Source organism: Amyelois transitella, chromosome 21 (genome assembly GCF_032362555.1).
Source record: "Amyelois transitella isolate CPQ chromosome 21, ilAmyTran1.1, whole genome shotgun sequence".
NCBI lineage: Eukaryota > Metazoa > Arthropoda > Insecta > Lepidoptera > Pyralidae > Amyelois > Amyelois transitella.
Window position 1 is genome coordinate 2,468,628 of NC_083524.1, and position 21,052 is coordinate 2,489,679.

Consider the following 21,052-nt stretch of genomic DNA (forward strand, 5'->3'; position numbering starts at 1 on the left):
TATGGTTATATTCTGAAAATTAGAATGGTTATGTTTACATGAAATCCGATATCTATTCATAATTTTTGATCATTTCGGTCTTTTCATCGCTTTCGGCTCTGTCTACCCCGCAAGGGATATAGACGTGGTAATGTGTATGATATACAGATGACATAGAAGGTTAATATTTATTAGCAATTATACTATACATATTAGTATGAATGTGGATGAAGCGAAAGAAGTCTGTAAGTATAGATAGTGAAAAGATGTATGCTCTGTCTACCCTTCCAGGAAAGAGTTGGTGATTTAATAACCTTGGCCCTTTTCCCCGCAGGGTTAGGCAGAGACCTCAGTTTCCACTTGCTACGATTCCTGCACACTTCTTTCGCTTCATCCACATTCATAACTTTCTTCATGCAAGCTCGGCGGTTTCGGGTACTCTTGATCTGACCTTTTGCTAGAACTACTATCTGATTAGAAATGGTTCCTTTTATAATAACTGCGCAGCTTTTAAGCGATTATTCTTCTCTTTTAAATCATATATACGCAGTTAACATATTCATGAGCATTTTTAAACAGTTTGGTTAGAAAATGTGTAATATATATATCTATATATATATACAAAAGTTTACAGCCACTGATACAATAGAATAACTGTCTTTGTTAGAGAATGTTAATAGATTAAGATTATTTTATTATTATGGTTAAAAGATTACGGATCATTCTGTCTTAACATGCAATCACATCAAACTTCATACATCGATATAACAGCGGTTGCCTCACGACTGCCGGCTTGCTTGAAACAGTTTGACACGCCATTTCTGTAGATTTACATATAAAATCTTACTTAAACAATACAAATCAGTACCTATAATAGCCAATGTGTGTTTTGAAATGGAGTGTAAATCTTAAATTAAATTACATACAAACAATCACGCCTCTTCCCTGGAGGGGTAGGCAGAAACCGCATCTTGTCACTTGTCCGGGCGCCTAAATCTATATCTATACTTCTATACTTATATTATAAAGCTATAAAGTTTGTTTGTTTGAACGCGCTAATCTCAGGAACTACTGGTTCGAATTAATAAATTATTTTTACGTCGAATAGACCATTTATCGAGGAAGGCTTTAGGCTATAGGTATAACATCATCAACTGAATTTTTAAAGCATTTGCGCATCGCTATTTCCGTATCCGTTATCCCGCAACACGCGGGATTTGTAAAACATATTCTGGTGTACTTCAAGACCAGGACTTCCAATCTACATACATACATACATAAATAAATCACGCCTCTTTCCCGGATGGGTAGGCAGAGACCACATCTTTCCACTCGCCACGATCCCTGCACACTTCTTTCGCTTCATACATACATACATACATACATATGGTCACGTCTATATCCCTTGCGGGGTAGACAGAGCCAACAGTCTTGAAAAGACTGAATGACCACGTTCAGCTATTTGGCTTAAGGATAGAATTGAGATTCAACTAGTGACAGGTTGCTAGCCCATCGCCTAAAAAAGAATCCCAAGTTTGTAAGCCTATCCCTAAGTCGCCTTTTACGACATCCATGGGAAAGAGACGGAGTGGTTCTATTCTTTTTTGTATTGGTGCCGGGAACCACACGGCACTGCGTTCATTCACATTCATAACTCTCTTCATGCAAGCACGTCGATTTCGGGTACTCTTGACTTGACTTAGGGGCCTTCCAATCTCGGACCGGTTATGTTATCCGGGATTCGAACTGCGAACCCACCTTGTGAGGTAGTAGTGTTACTGGACGGAGTACTGGAAGCGCTGGGCGGCTTGTGACCGATGCCGTTTGACAGCGGCTCTCCCAACTTCTCCGGTTGACTCGGCGGCTGCGATGTGAAGTAAAAGGAATTTTACTTTAAGATATACTTATTTATTTACATACATATGATCACGTCTATATCCTTACGGGGTAGACAGAGCCAACAGTCTTGAAAAGACTGATAGGCCACGTTCAGCTGTTTGGCTTTATGATGGAATTGAGACACAAATAGCGACAGGTTGCTAGCCCATCGCCTAAAAGAAGAATCCTAAGTAATTATATAAGCCTATCCCTTAGTCGCCTTTTACGACATCCATGAGAACGAAATGGAGTGGTCCTATTCCTTTTTTTTATTGGTGCCGGGAACCACACGGCACTTTAAGATATACATACTTAGTAGTATCTGTGAGGACCTATAATTGACCATTTGTTTTACATATGTGGCGCTATTTTTTGTAAACGGTTGTTGGTCTTCCAAATAAATAAATAAATACTTCTTGGCTCTGTCTACCCCACAAGGGATAATATAGGTCAAGTCTGTATTCCTTGCGGGGTAGACAGAGTCAACAGTCTGGAAATTTTTGAAAGGCCACGTTCAGCTGTATGGCTAAATGATGGAATTGAGATTCAAATAGTGACGGGTTGCTAGCCTACCCGCCTACAAAAAGAACTACAAGTTCATTAGTCGTTCCCTTAGGCGTTTTTTACGACATCCATGGGAAAGATATGGAGTGGTGCTCTCAAGTTCCAGAAACCACACGGTTCCCTGCTGTATCCCTTCTATTTAGCTCTTTATAGTCAAGTTTTCTCAGTTATTTTATCATTTTGTCATATTTAATTATTCCAGAGAAAAAAATTACTCACATAACGAGCAAGGTTAAAATTAGGAAATGGAAATTCGTTCATTTATATAATCACGTATACATACATATCCCATTGAAATCTGTCAGGCTACATCTTGACATAATTTGTACAGTATGTACATATTTTATTTTATATTTATTTTATTTGACGAAATATTCGTATTGACATAATCAGTTCTACATTCATACATGTTTTTTAATGTAGACAATGTGCATTCGTCCACGATTTAGATTTAAGAGATCTATATTTGTAAATTGACGTCCTATGAAAATGCTGCAGTGTAGTTTGTTCCGCCACTTCTTCTACACATGCGCTTTGGAAGCGGTAGTAGTTATAATTAGATTTAAGTTATGTGACGTCAATAAGTGATACCTTGTATCCAATTTTGAAAATAAATCTATTCTATTCTATTCTACATTCAGAAATGAAAATAAATGTACCTTATTGGTTGGCGTTAACGGTCGCGGATCCAAAGAGTCGAGCAGGGTCGCACAGAACGACGATAACGCCTGTGACAACCATTGACTGTGCGGCGTTGCTGATTCCCTGTTAAAATGCAATCATTAATTTGCCGTGTGGTTCCCGGTAACAATACAAAAAAGAATAGGACCACTACATCACTTTCCCATGGATGTCGTAAAAGGCGACTAAGGGATAGGCTAACAAACTTGGGATTATTTTTTTAGGCGATGGGCCAGCAACCTGTCACTGTTTGAATCTCAATTCTATCATTAAGCCAAATAGCTGAACGTGGCCATTCAGTCTCTTCAAGACTGTTGGCCCTGTCTACCCCGCAAGGGATATAGACGTGACCATATATGTATATATACATTCAGTCAGAAAAGTATCGGGAATGGATTATTTATTTATGGTTCCAAATTCAAATTTTTGTTTTTTTTTTGTTGTTAGATTGGCACAACTGTTTTCCATTTTGGCGCGGAGTTTGAGTTGCATCTGTTGTTTACATTAAATACAGTGCTATTTTTAGTTATATCATATCTAGTGTGTATTGCTAATTTCATAATGGATAAAAACATCGAACAAAGAGTTTGTCTTAAATTTTGCATTGCCAATAGAATATCGTGTTCGGAATCACTGAAAATGTTACAGAAGGCTTACGGTGAATCGACTTTATCAAAAACTCGTGCTTATGAGTGGTACAAAGCGTTCAAAAGCGGTCGAGATGTGATGGAAGATTTGCCTCGCTCTGGTAGGCCATCAACGTCTGCAACTGAAGTTAACATCGCAAAAGTGAAGGAAATAGTGACTGAAAATCCTCATTCAACTTTGAGAGAGATAGCCACCGAACTTTCTGTATCTCACGAGTCGATCCGTACCATTTTAACTAATAATTTGGGTATGAAACATGTTGCCGCTCGGCTAGTCCCAAAAGACCTGAATTTTTTTCAAAAACTCAATCGCATGAGAGTCGCTGAGGACATGCTAGAACGAGTCAATTCCGACCCAACATTCATGAAACGCATTGTTACTGGTGACGAGACGTGGGTTTACGAGTTTGACATGCAAACTAGTCAACAAGCTTCGGAGTGGCGCCTTCCAACTGAACCGAAACCGAAAAAACCACGCCAAAGTCGTTCAAAAGTCAAAGTCATGTTGACTGTTTTCTTTGACTATCGCGGTGTTGTGCACTCGGAATTCTTGCCGGAAGGTCAAACGGTAAATAAGGAATATTATTTGAGTGTTATGCGGCGTTTAAGAGAGCAAATCCGACGAAAAAGGCCAGATTTGTGGAAAGAAAATTCTTGGATTTTGCACCATGATAATGCACCTTCGCACAAGGCCATCATTGTGAACGAATTTTTAACCAAACACTCAACAAATACCATCGAGCAACCACCATATTCACCAGATATGGCTCCAGCCGACTTTTTTCTTTTTCCTAAACTCAAATTACCACTTCGTGGCACCCGTTTTCAATCGGTAGAAGACATAAAAGAGAATTCGCGGCGAGAACTGACCTCAATTCCGGAAACAGCGTTTAAAAAATGTTTTGATGATTGGATTATTCGTTGGCGTAAGTGTATCGTTTCTAAAGGAGCATATTTTGAAGGTGATAAAATAAATTTGGATGAATAACAAACAGTTTGTGTATTATTGATCTTTTCCTGCTACTTTCTTGACAGAGTAGTATATGTATTAAACTGATGTGACGGCCTCTGTGGCGCAGCGGTAATATGCTGGTCTGCGACACCGGAGATCCCGGTCAGGGCATGATGAGAAACGAACTTTCTCTGATTGGTCTGGGTCTTGGATGTTTATCTCTACAAGAATTTATTATTAAATACAGTATCGTTGAGTTAGTATCTCGTAACCCAAGTTTCGAACTTACTTCGAGGCTAACTCAATATGTGTAATTTGTCCCGTATATATATATATATATATATATATATATATTATATAGGTTTCTTCACGATCCTCTTCCCCTCCCCCATCATCTCCTAATCGTAACAGCATCGGTTAGTATTCAAACTAACGTACATAACACCGAAAATAGAAATTGATACATTGCCGAGGTGAGAAATAACATCATTCAGAAAATTTGATGACGCAATACGGGTTAGGTGCCCCTGCAAAGGTTTCGGAAGTCAAATGGGAGTCGCTTCGTGTAAAATCCTGACTCACCCAATCCAGGTCAAAGGCGCACCTCGGGCTCCTCTTCAGAGTGTTGAGGATGAAACTGAAACTATAACCAGGAGGAAGAAATAGATGTATTGTGATTCTCACCGTAGAACTAAATCGACCTCATTCTCTGAGAAGTAGTAAATAATTTGACAACGGAAACAAGATGGCGTCTCACCTGTATCCCCTCCAATGCCGCCTGTCATTGGTCGCCTTGTGATACGGGAACAGGTCCGCTTGCATGCTGACCAGGGTCACTTGTAGTGCTCCGCCATTTGCTAAAGATGGCTTTTCAGATCGGCCCACTGGGAAATTAATAATAAATAAATAAATATATACGGAATAGATAACACATATTGAGTAAGCCTCGCAGTAAGTTCGAGACTTGTGTAATGAGATATTAACTCAACGATACTATATTTTAAAATAAAGTAGCTGTCTCGGCAAACTTCGTTTGTTTGTTGTCTGTTCACGCGTTATCTACTCAACCAATCTTGTTGAAATTTTGCGTATACATAAATAACATTCTGAATTCTTAATTATATAAACGTAAATTTCTTTGAAGAAACAAAAAATAAACTAACATATGTAAGAAGTAAAAGTAAAATAAAGTAAGAAAGACAAAGAGGAGTAGGACATTTTCGTCCTGAGTAAGAACATAGTTCCCGTAGGGTTATCGGAGAACATGTATTCTTATGTAGGCGGCGCTTAATTATATATTTAATATATGATTATATTAAATATATAATATATATTTTTTGTCCGCGGGTATATGATTCTCTGTCTACTCACAGCCGGGATCGTCGCACAGGTGCAAGTCTATTCTCGGTGCTAACAGGTGATACGAGGTTTCTCGCACGTCGTGTTTGGCAAACATTCGGGCCAAGATGTCTCGTTCGCTGGTGCCCGATGCCCTGGTGTGGATCTGTTCTTTTGGTTCTTCGACCTGAGATAAAGAATTACAGAAAATTATTTATGTGTATTTTATTTTTACCTACATGATGAAACTTGTTAATATGAACCATCTGTGAAAATGTGTCAAGGGAGGAAAGCATATTTTGAAAAATTGCAATTGGATGAAATAAAACTTTTGTTTCTCGGTATTTTCTCATGTATGAAATCCGAGTTTCTCGCATGATCGTGTATCGGGAAAGATGATTCGGCTAGACCGCAACCAAAGTGAAGATTAAAGAGAACCGCGCGACAGATGATGTTCGTGAAATCTTTCTTTGCGCGATTTAGATACATATATTAAGTTCTTCGCTGCTATTGGCTGAGCGAGTCATTTTCTTCGCTATGATTGACAGTTGATGTGTGAAGTAAGTGATGTCGCAAAAATCGTCGTTAATCAATAGTATTAGAAAACTATCAAATAACGTTACTTACTCAAATTTGTATTTACGAGACTTCAGTCACGGGCCAAATATTGTTCCCGCTCGCTCTTTCAACATTGCACGTACATACATTAACAAAGAAAAATTCATCTTGTTCTACCAGTCATCAAAGCAAACAAACACTCTCATAGTATAGTATAGTATAGGTATAGTGGTAAGTGTGACCTTCCTTCCTTTTTTTGGGTCAGATCAAAAGTACCCGAAACCGCCGAGGTATGAAGAGAGTTATGAATGTGGATGAAGCGAAGGAAGTATGCAGAGATCGTGGCAAGTGGCAAGAGGTAGTCTCTGCCTACCCCACCGGGAAAGAGGCGTGATTTTATGTATGTATATATAAAACCTACAGAAAATATACAAATAAAAATTACTCGTAAAGGTTCAGGTCAAATGTGCCCAAAACTGCCGAGCATGCATGAATAGAGTTATGAATGTGGATGTAGCGAAGGAAGTGTGCAGAGATCGTGGCAAGTGGAAAGAGGCGTGATTTTATGTATGTACTAGAGGCCGTCCGCGACTTCGTCCGCATGGAAACCCTATCAATCCCGCGGGAACTCTGGGATAAAAAGTAGCCTATGTGTTATTCTGGGTCTTCAGCTACCTACATACCAAATTTCATGGTAATCGGTTGAGTAGTTTTTGCGTGAAAGAGTAACAAACATCCATACAAACTTTCGCCTTTATAATAGTAGTAGGATGTATGTGACCTTCCTGGCCGCCTTGGCGCGGGTGTGGCGCGCGGTGGCGCGGCGCACGGGCGCGGCCAGCGCGGCGCCGCACGCCAGCGCGGCGCGCAGCTGCCCGTCCGTCAGCGCCCAGCACAGCGGCTCCGGCCGCAGCGCCAGCCGCGACGCCACCACTGCGCAGTCTGGACACCACCACATTCATTATTAAACTATTTGAGGTACTGTGCAACTAAGGCGAATCATAGCTAAACATATATAATATAAACTAAGGGATAGGCTTATAAACTTGGGATTCTCCTTTTAGACGATGGGCTAGCAACCCGTCACTATTTGAATCTCAATTCTATCATTAAGTCAAACAGCTGAACGTGGCCTATTAGTCTTTTCAAGACTGTTGGCTCTGTCTACCCCGTAAGGGATAAAGACGTGATCATATGTATGTGTGTATGTATACAGCTCATTCTCTTCTATTTTAATTTACGTCCGGTGAATTTTTGTTCCGCCGCTTCTTCTACACATGCGCTTTGGAATATTTATAATTAAATTTAATTGATGTGACGTCATTAACTGATGCCTGGTATCCAATTTTGAAAAATAAATCTATTCTATTCGAATCATTAGCTGTGTCATGTATGTACTTATGTGTATCTCAGATTTTATCTACAAGAAATTAACTAAAACGTACTCACTACACTTTCTGCTTTCACTTATTATAATATCATTAAAGTTTAGACAGACATAATTGAACTTAGCTCGGCGCGGTTTGGAACTACACGACAAAATTATGACAATCATGTTTCGTTACTGTTAAATAAAACATTTAAGTTCTGTCACATTGACCACAATCTGCCTCGGATCTAGATTATCAGCATCAGCACTATGCTGAGGGGGGTACCTACCCTTTCGGGAACACCATCTTACCTGTCTACTTATAAACGTGTACATATTCTTTTTTTTTATTTTTTGTTCTATATTTGTAATGGTGTTTTACGAATCAATTCTTTTTAATTTTACTTAGATCCGAAATTATGATAATAATAAACTTCGTAATGAATTAAAAAAAACGGTTGATTTGAGAACCTCCTTTTTTTTGAAGTAGGTAAAGAAAATTTACAAAACTGAGAGTTAAGTATAAGAGGAAATTACCAGCGAGCCTCTTCTTTATGACTATTCTGCAATGCGTATTGCCCAATAACAACCTTAGTGGGGGTAAATTGGCTCCCACTGAACCGTGGGCTTTGGCTTCAATCCGGGCACTTTGCCATTCTAATTCCTGGAACAAAATACAAACTTATTACAGTCGCAAAATACATCCATGAACCATTTTTATAAATATTTTTGCACCTGGATATTCCTGTTTTAGGATTATGTTAATGCTGGCCTACTTTATTACGCTATAAATCTATTCTATTCTATTCTATTCTATTCTTTGACTAAAAATAAGTGTTGCAATTCATAGGGGCAATGCGGCCGGCGTTTTCGCAACGCTATCAGATTTTGAAGATCTTATGTCAAACGATCTATTTTTATAATTATTGTATTTCAGTCATTTACTTTCTTATATATATACCCTAACTGATGCTCTTACGGTGAGCGAAATTATCGTGAGGAAACTTGCACATTCAGGCGACTGGATGTGTAACCATGATCGATCCAATACGGGTTAGGTTCCCCTGAAAAGGTTGCGGAGGTCGGACGGGAATTGCTACGTGTTAAAACCTGACTCATCCAATCCAGGATCCATGGTCAAAGGCATAACCCCGGGCTCTCTCCAGAGACGAGACTAAAGGAGGAAGAAGACTTTATTATATATTTATGTAGATAGATGATGTTGTTTCTTTAATGTTCAGTTACCTTAAAAATAAGTAGTTGCCCCGTGTCGGGCGATTTGATCCTAGTCAGTCTTAGGTCACCTTTCCGACCATCTGGCGTCCGCGACTCCACCGTCACCCTTGAGATCTGAAAAAAAAATTAAAATATTAGCATGATGTTTCGATTTCCATATTTCCATAGAACGGCTTGTTGTCCAGGGTAAAGTAGAAGGCTCTCGACCGCGCGGGAGGTCACCTATGCGATGGACCGACCGTATAAAGTCTGTGATTGGCGGTTCACTTAACGAGTGCAGCAGGATGACTTCCAGCAGGGAGAGATGGCGGGACATCGTAGGGCGCACATTGGCGCCCGCCTCCAACACTACATGATGACCACGACCACTCTGTCAAGAGTGACACGACTAAGAAGAAATGATGTTTCGCCGTGTGGTTCCCGGCACCAACATAAAAAAGAAAAGGACCACTCCATCTCATTTCCCATGGATGTCGTAAGAGGCGACTAAGGAATGGGCCTATAAACTTGGAATTCTCGTTTTAGGCGATGGGCTAGCAACTTGTCACTATTTGAATCTCAATTCTATCATAAAGCCAAACAGCTGAACGTGGCCTACCAGTCTCTTCAAGACTTTTGGCTCTGTCTACCCCGCAAGGGATATAGACGTGACTATATGAATGAATGAATTTTTCGTTACACGCGGGCGGTACCGCGGGCCATCTCGTGTTGTTGGCCGTGAAATTTTATTTTCTGTAGGTATTATACAAACATACATAAAATCACGCCTCTTTCCCGGAGGGGTAGGCAAAGTCTGCATACTTCCTTCGCTTCATCCACATTCATAACTCTCTTCATGCAAGCTCGGCGGTTTTGGGCACTTTTGACCTGAACCTTTACGAGTAATTTTTATTTGTATTCATTCATTCATTCTAGTGGGAAACATTTATTTATTTTACAACAATCAAATAATACGTTCGTATTATTTGCGTTTACCTGAACACTGCTGGTGAATGCATCACAATTGAAGTCGATTTGCACTTGGTTCACAGCTACCGATATACCGTCTATTACCTGTAATCAAAACGTATTTTAAAATAAAAAGCTGACTTATCTCTAATGCAATCTATTCCAGTCAATCTTGGGGTGGAAGGAAACCAAACTAGAAGGAGGAGCCAGGTGGAAGGTAATAATAAATATATACGGGACAAATTACACAGATTGAGTTAGCCTCGAAGTAAGTTCGAGACTCGTGTTACGAGATACTAACTCAACGATACTATATTTTATAATAAATACTTATAAGATAAACATCCACGACCCAGGCCAATCACAAAAAGTTCTTTTCTCATCATGCCCTGACCGGGATTCGAACCCGGAACCGCCGGTGTCACAGACAAGCGTACTACCGCTGCGCCACCGAGGCCGACAAGCCGAAGGTGTCTATATCGTGACATTGTCCCTTTAGTATTCTTCTTGGGGAAGACTTCGATTTAGAATGAATTAAGAACCCTTTTTAAAGTCGGTTATAAAATACAAACGTTTGTTTTCAAAATTGGATACAAGGTATCACTAATTGACGTCACATCACTTAAATCTAATTATAACTAACTACTACCGCTTTCAAAGCGCATGTGTAGAAGAAGCGACAGAACAAACTACACTGTAGTAAAACGTTTAATAATTTGCTAATCTAGGTTAATTAAGATATGGTCATTAGCTATACTTGTAATAACAGATTATTATTCACTTGTTACACTAAATGTATTATAACCGCGATGACTCATTTTAAGCCATAATACATGCTTTATCATCCGTTCTAGAGGTTTTGTGAGGTTCGTTCAAACTGTTATCAGTGGTTATCAGGCTATGACTATATGCTGTAGTTGAGTGGAACTGTAGAATATAATAGTTATGTCGTGGCAGATAAAACTGACCCACACTTCCATACGAAAATAAGAGATCATTATGTTAAAAATTAGCTCATAGATTTTGTACATTATTTTAATATAACTTGGGATTCTTTTAAGAGGCGATAAGTTAGCAACCTGTCACTATTTGAATCTTAATCCTATCATTAGCCATACAGTCTTTTCGAGATTGTTGGTACGAAGTGCAACACGGCATACAGACAGACACTGATTAATTACGATACCATAAACTATAAATTAAAAACCTTATTCTATACCTTGTGGATGTAGCTGTATTTGCCAGGTATAGGCGCCGCACCGGCCGCTGTCGGGTTCACTTCTCGAGGTTCAGTACACACTTCTAATGCTATGTGCACCTCGTCTAGATTCTGAAACAAAGGAGTACTTTATCAAGTTAACATATTTTTTCTATGTTTGTAAACTCTTTATTGCACATAAAAATAAATATAACAAAAATAAAACAGTCATTGGATATAGAAGAATATGTACAATGGCGGACTTATCCCATTTTCGTCGTTACATTTTCCCACTTTCTACGTGGGGTCGGCACAGTATTATCAATTAACATGTTACAAACTAACAAACAACACACATACACATAATCACGTCTATCTCCCTTGCGGGGTAGACAGAACCAACGGTCTTGAAAAGACTGATAAGCCACGTTCAGCTTTTTGGCTTAATGATAGAATTGAGAGTCAAATAGTGATAGATCGCTAGCCTATCGCCTAAAAGAAGAACCACACGGCACGGATGTTGTAAAATGCGACTAAGGGATAGGCATATAAACTTAGGATTCCTCTTGTAGGCATGGTGTAGCTACTGTCACTATTTGGCTCTGTCTACCCCGCAAGGGATATATATATGACTATACGTATGTACCTATATAAACAATATTTATTTAAGAGACATAGACACAATGACACAGGCCGTCAAGCGCAGTCGCATTTATATTATTAGTCAGGATGTAGTTATACCTACATCCATCCCATTGGGGTAGGCAAAGACTACGGATTACCAAAAGAGTATTTTTGTATGTCGGCAACGAATATACTTAAAAACTACTGGACCCTGATTTTCATGAAATTTGGCACAGCTATAGAACAGACATTAAAGAGTAACATGGGCGACTTTTTTTTGCTATTTGTTTTTATGGTACGTTTTTATGCATTAACGGGTTCTACCCGCAGCCGTTATCACGAGACAATGGTCACTATCAAATCAATCATTTGTATGCATGCAGCATTAGCGTTTATTTCAGCACCAGTGCCGGTCACGGTCCGCCGAATTCATTGTTCGTCTGTCCTTGATCTCAGAAACGGAGATGAGGTTAAACACTGTAAAAATGTTTAGCGTTTTTGTTTTAAAACTTACATACATACATACATACGTTCACGTCTATATCCCTTGCGGGGTAGACAGAGCCAACAGTCTTGAAAAGACTGAATGGCCACGTTCAGCTATTTGGCTTAATGATAGAATTGTGATTCAAATAGTGACAGGTTGCTAGCCCATCGCCTAAAGAAGAATCCCAAGTTTGTAATCCTATCCCATAGTCTCCTTTTACGATATCCATGGGAAAGAGATGGAGTGGTCCTATTCTTTTTTTCAATGGTGCCGGGAACTACACGGCACAAACGGTTTTAAAACTTCTTTCAATGAAACTTAACTAGCCTTACCCTCCAGTGAGAAGAGGTGTGATTTTATGCATGTATTTTATGTTCACTTCATTATACTCAGTCATTTTATTTTTACATCATACATGATAAGATGAGCTAAATTTACATTTTCCGCAAGAGAAATTCGTATCAGTGTCAACATAATTTACAGTTCAATGATCTTTATATCAATGCCAGAGACTATACATTATAAACAAAAAAAAAAAACTAGATTTGTCTCCTAGATTGTTTGTTGATCCACCTTCGTTGTTATGTCTCTCATTCTTCTATTGTCATTGTTTGCACTATTAATACATATTTGGATATTTGCACTATAATTTGCATTTACCCTGCTTCTCAGAATCTACCTTTGACCATGACCCAGCAGCAGGCCTGGATTGGGACCCAATTTTTTTTTCAAATAGTGACAGGTTGCTAGCCTAAAAAAGAATCTCAAGTTTGTAAGCTTATCCCTTAGTCGCCTTTTACACATCAAGATGGAGTGGTCCTATTCCTTTTTGTATTGGTGCCGGGAACCACACGGCACCCTGTTTTATCTGTGTCTAGTATTTCTGTATTCTCACTGTTTTGTGTTCAGTGAGTTTTGATAAATATTCATATCATTCAATCAAATTTCACATTTGCAATCCAAATTGTCAAGTTATTACTGAATGAACAACCATTAAGCTTCTGTTATGTACTTCTTCATCTGTTTATAAGCTATTATAAATTTATTTAATCTTTATCATATAAAATTTAAATGTAAAGCATAAATAATAGGACTTAATGCTAGCACATTTATCTACCGTGTGGTTGCGGTATCAATAGAAAAAAGAATAGGACTACTCCATAGCTTTCCCATGGATGTCGTAAAAGGCAACTAAGGGATAGGCTTATAAACTTGGGATTCTTCTTTTAGGCGATGGGATAGCAACCTGTCACTATTTGAATCTCAATTCAATCAGTAAGCTTAACAGATAAATGTGGCCATTCAGTCTTTTCAAGACTATTGGCTCTGTCTACCCCGCAAAGGATATAGATGTTAATATATGTATGTTTGTTTATCTACCAGTCTACCATTAGGTAATGTTCTATGAAAGCCAACAGCATAAATGTAAAATTCTCTCAGACTAATGTTTTCAAAATGGCTACTCTGCCCGCCTGCGGGTTAACAAGGCATGCGCGTCGACGTTTTCAACGCGCGATTAACTATCGCTATCCCGTTTCGTAGCGAAATAACCCTGTTGATTTCAAAAATGTAGTTTATGACTTTAGGTTAAATGAGGTGAAGTAGTAGGTAACAGCTAGTTGTATTATTTACAACCTTAATTACCAACCTTATGAAAACAAAAACAAGGTTGTAAATTTTATAAAACCTATCTTCAGTTTATTAGTTCAGCAGTTCTTTGCATATTAAAGCTGTTTGCAAAGGTGTCACAAAAAAAATATTTTAAATATTTTTTTGCGACACCTTTAAAAAATTAAAAAAATTATTGAAACAATTTCTACTTGTATACCAAGCAAAGGACCAGCAAATTTCAAATGGGGTAATAACTGTGACCCTTAAATATTTTATGAAAAAAATTATTTCAAAATTTCCACATTAAAAATAAATATTTGTATGTTTGTAATGAATAAACTCAAAAACTATTGGACTGATTTACACGAAATTTTGAAAAGATCTTTGGGAGGAACATTTTTTTTTTCTGCCAACATGAGCAAAGCACTACGTAAAAGCTAGTGTATCAATAACATTAACACATTCAAGTAAATTGTCCATCATATTTTTATGTACACTAATTCTACATGTAAACAGTTCAGACTTGGTTGGTACATCTCATAGTAAACCCGCCAAAAGACTCTTGAATATGACCACCATTAGAGACTGCTTGTGCCTGATGTGATTCCTGATGTTCTGTTGTGTTTTTGATTTTCAATATGTTTTAAATAAAAAATATTAGCTGCTGTTATACCTCAGTGGGTAGTACTCACCAGTACTATAGGAACTGTCTTGAGTTTCGTCCATTGTATTCTGAAGGAGGCTCTATTACATTTAGCTGAAGTGAGCCGCACCCAGCCTGGCAATTCCAACAGGTCTGTTAGCAACTCCTCATCCAGGGTCAGATCCTGCAGCTCACCAGACCCCCTCAGAGCTGATAACGAGATCTGTTCTGGCGAAAGGTTCTTCGTAAACCTATGCAAAAGAAAAACAAATAGTAAAGACAAAGAAGTGTTTAACTACGATGTTCCATTCATGACCTGGATACTGCATAATACGATACAATATCAGTGCAAATATAAATTATATCATGCTATGATTAAACTGGGCTTGTTTAATTAACACTGTGCAAATTAATTCAATTAAATCTAATATGATTTATCACCGTAATATCTTAACTGCGAATTTACCTTGATAGATGCTTCAGCAACTGATTTTTTATTATAGTCACCATTTTTTCAGTGTAATTTGTTATTTCTAACTAATTTAACATTATTAGTTAACAAAAATCATTATCGCACCACCGAATTTCCCATCCCAAACCAAAGGTTTTCCTTTTTGTGAATGAAATCAAGAAAGAATGAACTTGAGAACTTGATTGATGACGGCAAATGGCAATGCAATGAATGTATGAATCTGTGGAGTGAATGAACTTCAGTCAGAACGAACGGAACGAACAGTTTTTATGTCAATGTCAAATCATGTTTTCATTCATAGGTAGGGTTGGGCAGTTGGTTGCAAACGTAAACAGAGAAGACAAACGGTTGCAAAGAAATTGTGTGGCTGTTGTCCACTAAACTTCGAAGGCTGTAAACCAAGGCTTGAATTACCGTCAAAAAATTGGTATCGTTGTTAATGTCGAACAGGGTTACCGTTAAAAATTCAGTACTGTTATGCTGGGTAACTATATTTTTGGCTTCATTTACCGTATATACTCATATAATGTTACGTGCCGTAAACACCTCTAATCACGTCGCGTTTCGTACAGTTTCGTTGCGACAGGTACAAACTTTAGGTATATTTTATACCTTTACCTATAGTTTATTTTATAAAACCGAACAGATTTTCATTTCACATAACGGTAACAATATTTATACCGCTAATTGGAATCGTTATTTATAAAGTTAATTGGTATCGCTAATCTTAACATTAATTTGGTAATGATAAAAAACGTAATTCAATATGTTTTAAGATTACATTGTACCGATATCAAGCCTATATCAGTCATAATCATAACTTTTTGAAAATAAAGAGGTTATGTAATTATGTAATAATTGTACAGCAAAGTTGTTATTGTTTTATTATTTAGAATTCTGCTGTGAAATTCATTGTATAAATAGATATTTTTGCAAAATAATACCTTTGCTAACTCATCGACTTAAAAAATAATTAAATCATGAACGTGTGTAGATTTCTTCTTTTATTTCTATCGATATTGGAACGCAGCTATTGCCAAAAGCGCGATATTTGTTTTGATGTGTTTATGCGTTGCTAGGAACTTTTTATTATTATTGATTTTTGATTATTTATTGCTGTTTTGAAGATTTCAACTGTGTTTGTGGGTGTTTAAAAAGTGTTCCAACTATTTGTTACTGGCCGTGTATTGTAGACATAGTAGATAGAGGATCTTTCAAAATTCCTGTGAGATAAAAAACAAATAATTTTGTCATTGCAAGATTTGCAAGTTGTTTGTTGTGTTATTTTCGAAGATTTAGTTTTTTCTATTCATCCTTAGTGGCAAGCAATTTTGTAACGAGATAGCAAATACCTACACTGCAAAATTATAAAACATCTAACAAAATACAACATATTTAGGTACGGTAGGTATAAATATTTTACCAAACAAAGTATTTTTTTCATTTTCCACTTAGTGACTTAGTTTCTTTTTGTAGAATAAAGTAATTACATTTTGATAGGTCCTATTTCATTATGTAGGCGCAGTTAGTTAGTTATAAACTAGATTTACTAAATCGGTAAATCTAGTTTATATTTCTTTATTTTAATGTGTAAGCTGCCCTTCAGTGTCGTACATTTCATGCGAAATAAACATTGTCAGTGAATTTCCCTACGTAAAATTACAAAAAGATTGTAACAAGTTAAGGTGAACCACGTGAAAAATGTTGTCAGTCATTTTAAGACTGGCGGCTCGTTGGCTCTGTTTATCCCGTAAAGTACAGAGACGTGATAGATGTATGTGTGTCTATGTACGTCACTGTAACGCACTATTCAACCTAGATAGACACTGTACAAACTTTTAAGTAGTTATTTAGCCTTTGGATTTACGCGCGCTTTACCGATTCTCTCCCTTCTAATACAAAATATCCCAGGTACAATCATACCCAAGCTTACTATGTAATTTTGTAAAAGTAGCAATTATTTTTATTATTTTTTAGCCGAATTCTCGCACGCTTGCCCACACAATGGCACGCAGGGAGTCACAAGTAGAAGTGAGCGGTTACATTGACGCACAGTACTCCTCGGGCGATTCTAACAGAAATTCCAAATATCAGGAGGAAAACAACAACGAGGTCGATGAACTGTCCAAATGCGTGACTGACGTATCACTCGAAGACATGGGATGCATCGTGGACGCAGTGAAAAGACCGCCAAATATCTGCGTCGAAAATTGTGTGTATGAATCATCGGATGATGAAAACGCGAAAGACGATTCAAAGAATGAAGACAAGGAAGACGCGTATTCTGATGAGGAATTCGAGGAAGACAAGTCAGATGAAGAAGAGTCAGTGAAAACAGAGACACATCAAACAGTCAGTGAGAGTCCTAGCAAATGTTTAAGTCAGTCGACAAAGTTATCGAAAAGTCAGTCTTCCGTGTTCAGTAGGGCGCCGGGGTCGATATCTGGCAGAACAGATTATGGGTAAGTGGAATTTGGGCTTTAGTAAAATTGATTATTTTTCCAGGGTTATTAAAAAGATGACCGGTTGGCTATGTCGTTATCTCGGAATAAAATAACGTGTTAGGTCTTCTCGGCAGAGTTTACAGAATATCATTTCTATAATAGTCCACTGTGCTCACTGTAGATTTTGTTCAAAGCATTAATTTTGTTTATTCAGTACATAATTCCAAAAGAAGACACCACTGGAAAAAGCCCCTCCGTAAATGCGGCCACGATTCACGGTCAGATAAGCTTCTTACGCCTCCTCAAAGTTTGACATTCACGACTTAAAGTTACATATCATAATCACTTCTTTTAGATCCGTATCAGTCCCGTCAACCCGCCGAGTCAACATGTCTTTCACCAACGAGAGGCTGCGGGAGATCGAGCGTCACAACCACATCCTCCTCACAAAGATCCTCAGCGCGAGGAATCAGAGGAAATCTTCCATTCCCCCGAGGGATACGCCGCAGAGGAAGCCCACGCCGCCCGCGGCGCTCATGAGAAAAAAGCAGCAGAAACAAATTGATCACGATAACATGGTAAGAGTTCATACAATTTTAGATTTTGCAGGTTGTTATTTTCAAGAATTTTTTTAGGCAAAAGCGCCTTAACAGAGTGGAAAACGGTATTAGATGATGGCGATTATTGGTGGGGAGGGATTTTAATGATTCTATTCACAAAGGGTATAATTATGTACACTGAGTAGTTTGACAAGTTGGCAAGGATGTGTTGCGTCACCTTGGATGTTTAACCCATTTATAGATACATAGGTAAAGGTGAATGATTTTTCGTCAGACATATGTTTTTGTGTTTGTAGTTTTTGTCTACCCGCGTAAGAGGTATGATTATTAGATAAAGTTAAGTTTATTTAAAAATTCGCAAACTGTTGGCGTAAGTGATTTCACTCAAATTTGTTATTGTTTATCAAACATCCATTAGATATTTTACACCGTTATTGCTAGATTGCGTTTCGGTAAGGTCAAGTCTTTGATGTAGACGGACAGTTAGTTGATTTTGATGTCTATTTTAAGTGATGATTACCAGCTTCCGGGATTATGTTTATCTCAGCAGTTCTCACTGCGTTGAATAACACATTAGAGGCACTAATGTTGTTGGAGAAAAATATTTTGTGATTGATAACGTGTGTCTCATCCGAGCCGTGTGGTTCCGGGCACATTTGAATAACATTTCTTATATCTTTCTACCAATGGATGTCGTAAGAGGCGACCGTGATACTGACATAAGCACTTTTCACTGTGTGCAATAAACGTGATTCAAACTCCTGTCACAAGGCCGCTGGTAGACAGAAGAGGTTGGCTTCGTGTAGGTAATTAGGTACAGGTAGACAGAACTCATCTATTAATTTGGACGCAACAGGCAAAGAGAGTTTTGTTGTCATTAATTTGAAACATTGTTGGCAAACCCTTGGATTTCTTTAACACATCAAGGGATAGACAGAATTTTACTTGACACTATTGTTGAACTTGTATCCATGGCCTAAAACTAATAATTTGGCGCCATTTTTTCAGATCCTGCTAAAAAAAATCCAGCGCGCCAAATCGTCTTCGTGCAGCTTCCGCCGTTGATACAGAGATGGCGCTCGTGTCGCGGGCGCTGCTCACTGCCTTTGTACCTGTTTACCTTTATATAATATTAATAAATTTATTGCTACGTTTATAAAAAAAAAAATAGTTTCATTTCAAAATTAGAAAACACAAATATTTACAAGTGATAAATGCTCTTTTGTTAACTTTCGTTATGAGACTCATCTAGACCTCTGGTCTAAAAAAACTCGAAACGCATTCAAAATAAGAAATATCAGAATGGAAAAATCACATGGAATAAACTTTTTTCTTTCCACCTCTTCAAATAAGGCCAATGAAAGAAACAACATTTTGTGATTTTCCTCCATTTTTTTTTGATTAGGGAGTTGTATTGTATTTGTATTGTACCGTCAACTGATTCACCACTTCCTCATAACTTCCAATAATAAAAGTAGGTATAAATACTTGTATAAATATTATTGTCCTCTAAAATATTGCACCATAAAAACAAATGTTAGTAACAATAGTGTTTACCTAAACAATGTAAAGACCGCACGGGCTCAGGGTCAATTCACAGCTGATAAAATAATTACTTAATTATAACCTACTCTTGACCTGACGATAATTTCCCTATACTTATTTAACCACAAGTTCCTTTAAGTCTACTATTAGTTCAAAACATTGAAGCTCAGTTTTTTGAGAGAATAGGTAGGTAAATCAGGTTTCTCATTCATTTCATACATTCACATAATCACGTCTATATCCCTTGCGGAGTAGACCGAGCCAGCAGTCTTGAGAGACAGGACACGCTCAGCTTTAGGCTTTAGTATATAATTGAGATTCAATGGGATTCCTCTTGTAGGCGATCGGCTAGCAACCTGTCACTTTTTGAATCTCAATTCCATTAAACGTTACGAACGAGCATAGGGTATTCACTCTTTCCAAGATTGTTTCCTCTGTTTACCCCACAGGGGATATAGATGTGACTATATGTATTATATACATATATATGTATATTGTGATAGAAAGACTGGTTTTCCACAGTCAATAAATAGCTTTTATAAAGAAATTATTTATTCGGCCAAATTCTTTAAAAGTCAAATTTACAAGCCGTCGTACCTACCTGGAGTTCAGTGGGAGGGCAGTCGTTATACATATTAATATGTATGTTGTGGTGGAATTGTTTGAATTCAGAGGTAATTGCGGTCAGCCATTGCCCTTTATGCGCTTGGGCACATAACGTAACAATGCCACGGGCTACTTATATATTTTAAGTCTATTTGTTTTGTAGAGATTAAAAAAATATAAATATATGATCTTACTTAAGATCAGAGAATAATTAATGTGTGAGCCTGTGACACAAGGAACAATGATTAGGAAATTACGTCAGTCAGTCACAAAACATCTGCCTTCTTACGCAAGTAATCAATATGATTCATAGATGAATGTGGATCATTTGTAAAGTAGGGTGTGAACTGAAATAGATAGATGTAATGTTCGACTCTTTCTCTTTAGATGTGGTAAAGGGCGATTAATGAATAGGTTAATGAAATTGGGATTCATCTTTTAGGCGTTAGAAACCTGTCTTTATTTAAATCTTAGTTCCAACATTATACAGCTGAACGTGGCCTTCCAGTCTTTTTGAGACTGTTGACCCCGTAAGTGATAAAAACGTAATTATAGGTAATACCGGTGGTAAACTGCAGCAAAATCCGTTGCGTGGTTTCAAAGAAGAGTGTTGTAAACACTTTTTTTAAACGCAACGGATTGACGGACGAATTGGCAGACAGACTTGACTTTGGTTTAATGTATGTATATAGTAAGTAGGTAGTCGTAAAGA

General features: G+C 37.7%; 2 protein-coding genes across 4 annotated transcripts in view; one reads left to right on the forward strand and one right to left on the reverse strand.

The window, feature by feature from the left end:
* The window catches only part of LOC106136635 (bridge-like lipid transfer protein family member 3B), a 39,049-nt gene extending 23,673 nt beyond the window's left edge, over nt 1–15,376 (reverse strand). The window contains exons 1-11 of the mRNA XM_013337247.2: nt 15,180–15,376; nt 14,763–14,964; nt 11,370–11,480; nt 10,178–10,255; nt 9,212–9,316; nt 8,504–8,630; nt 7,379–7,539; nt 6,073–6,226; nt 5,459–5,585; nt 3,081–3,186; nt 1,738–1,843 (exon numbers count right to left, since the gene is read on the reverse strand). Of these exons, the coding sequence (XP_013192701.2) occupies nt 1,738–1,843; nt 3,081–3,186; nt 5,459–5,585; nt 6,073–6,226; nt 7,379–7,539; nt 8,504–8,630; nt 9,212–9,316; nt 10,178–10,255; nt 11,370–11,480; nt 14,763–14,964; nt 15,180–15,223 (1,321 nt within the window). The 5' untranslated portion in view covers nt 15,224–15,376. The remainder of the gene's footprint in view (nt 1–1,737; nt 1,844–3,080; nt 3,187–5,458; nt 5,586–6,072; nt 6,227–7,378; nt 7,540–8,503; nt 8,631–9,211; nt 9,317–10,177; nt 10,256–11,369; nt 11,481–14,762; nt 14,965–15,179) is intronic.
* Nucleotides 15,377–15,511: 135 nt separating this feature from the next.
* LOC106136636 (uncharacterized) lies at nt 15,512–19,335 on the forward strand. 3 transcript variants are annotated; one of them, XM_013337248.2, is made up of 4 exons: nt 15,512–15,669; nt 17,163–17,647; nt 17,985–18,207; nt 19,198–19,335. In XM_013337248.2, the coding sequence occupies exons 1-4, from the start codon at nt 15,625–15,627 to the stop codon at nt 19,252–19,254; spliced, it is 810 nt and encodes a 269-aa protein (XP_013192702.1). In that variant the 5' UTR covers nt 15,512–15,624; the 3' UTR covers nt 19,255–19,335. The 3 variants fall into 3 exon arrangements, with proteins under 3 accessions (XP_013192702.1, XP_060806151.1, XP_013192703.1); XM_060950168.1 differs by lacking the exon at nt 15,512–15,669 and adding an exon at nt 15,965–16,589; XM_013337249.2 differs by lacking the exon at nt 15,512–15,669 and adding an exon at nt 15,965–16,584.
* The last annotated feature ends 1,717 nt before the right edge of the window (nt 19,336–21,052 follow it).

Bases quoted from the DNA above. Each gene is read 5' to 3' on its own strand.
- LOC106136636 (XM_013337248.2), top strand. From the start codon at position 15,625: ATGTCGAACAGGGTTACCGTTAAAAATTCAGTACTGTTATGCTGG. The intron at 15,670-17,162 runs GTAACTATATTT...ATTATTTTTTAG, and splicing joins ATTCAGTACTGTTATGCTGG to CCGAATTCTCGCACGCTTGC. The intron at 17,648-17,984 runs GTAAGTGGAATT...CACTTCTTTTAG, and splicing joins TCTGGCAGAACAGATTATGG to ATCCGTATCAGTCCCGTCAA.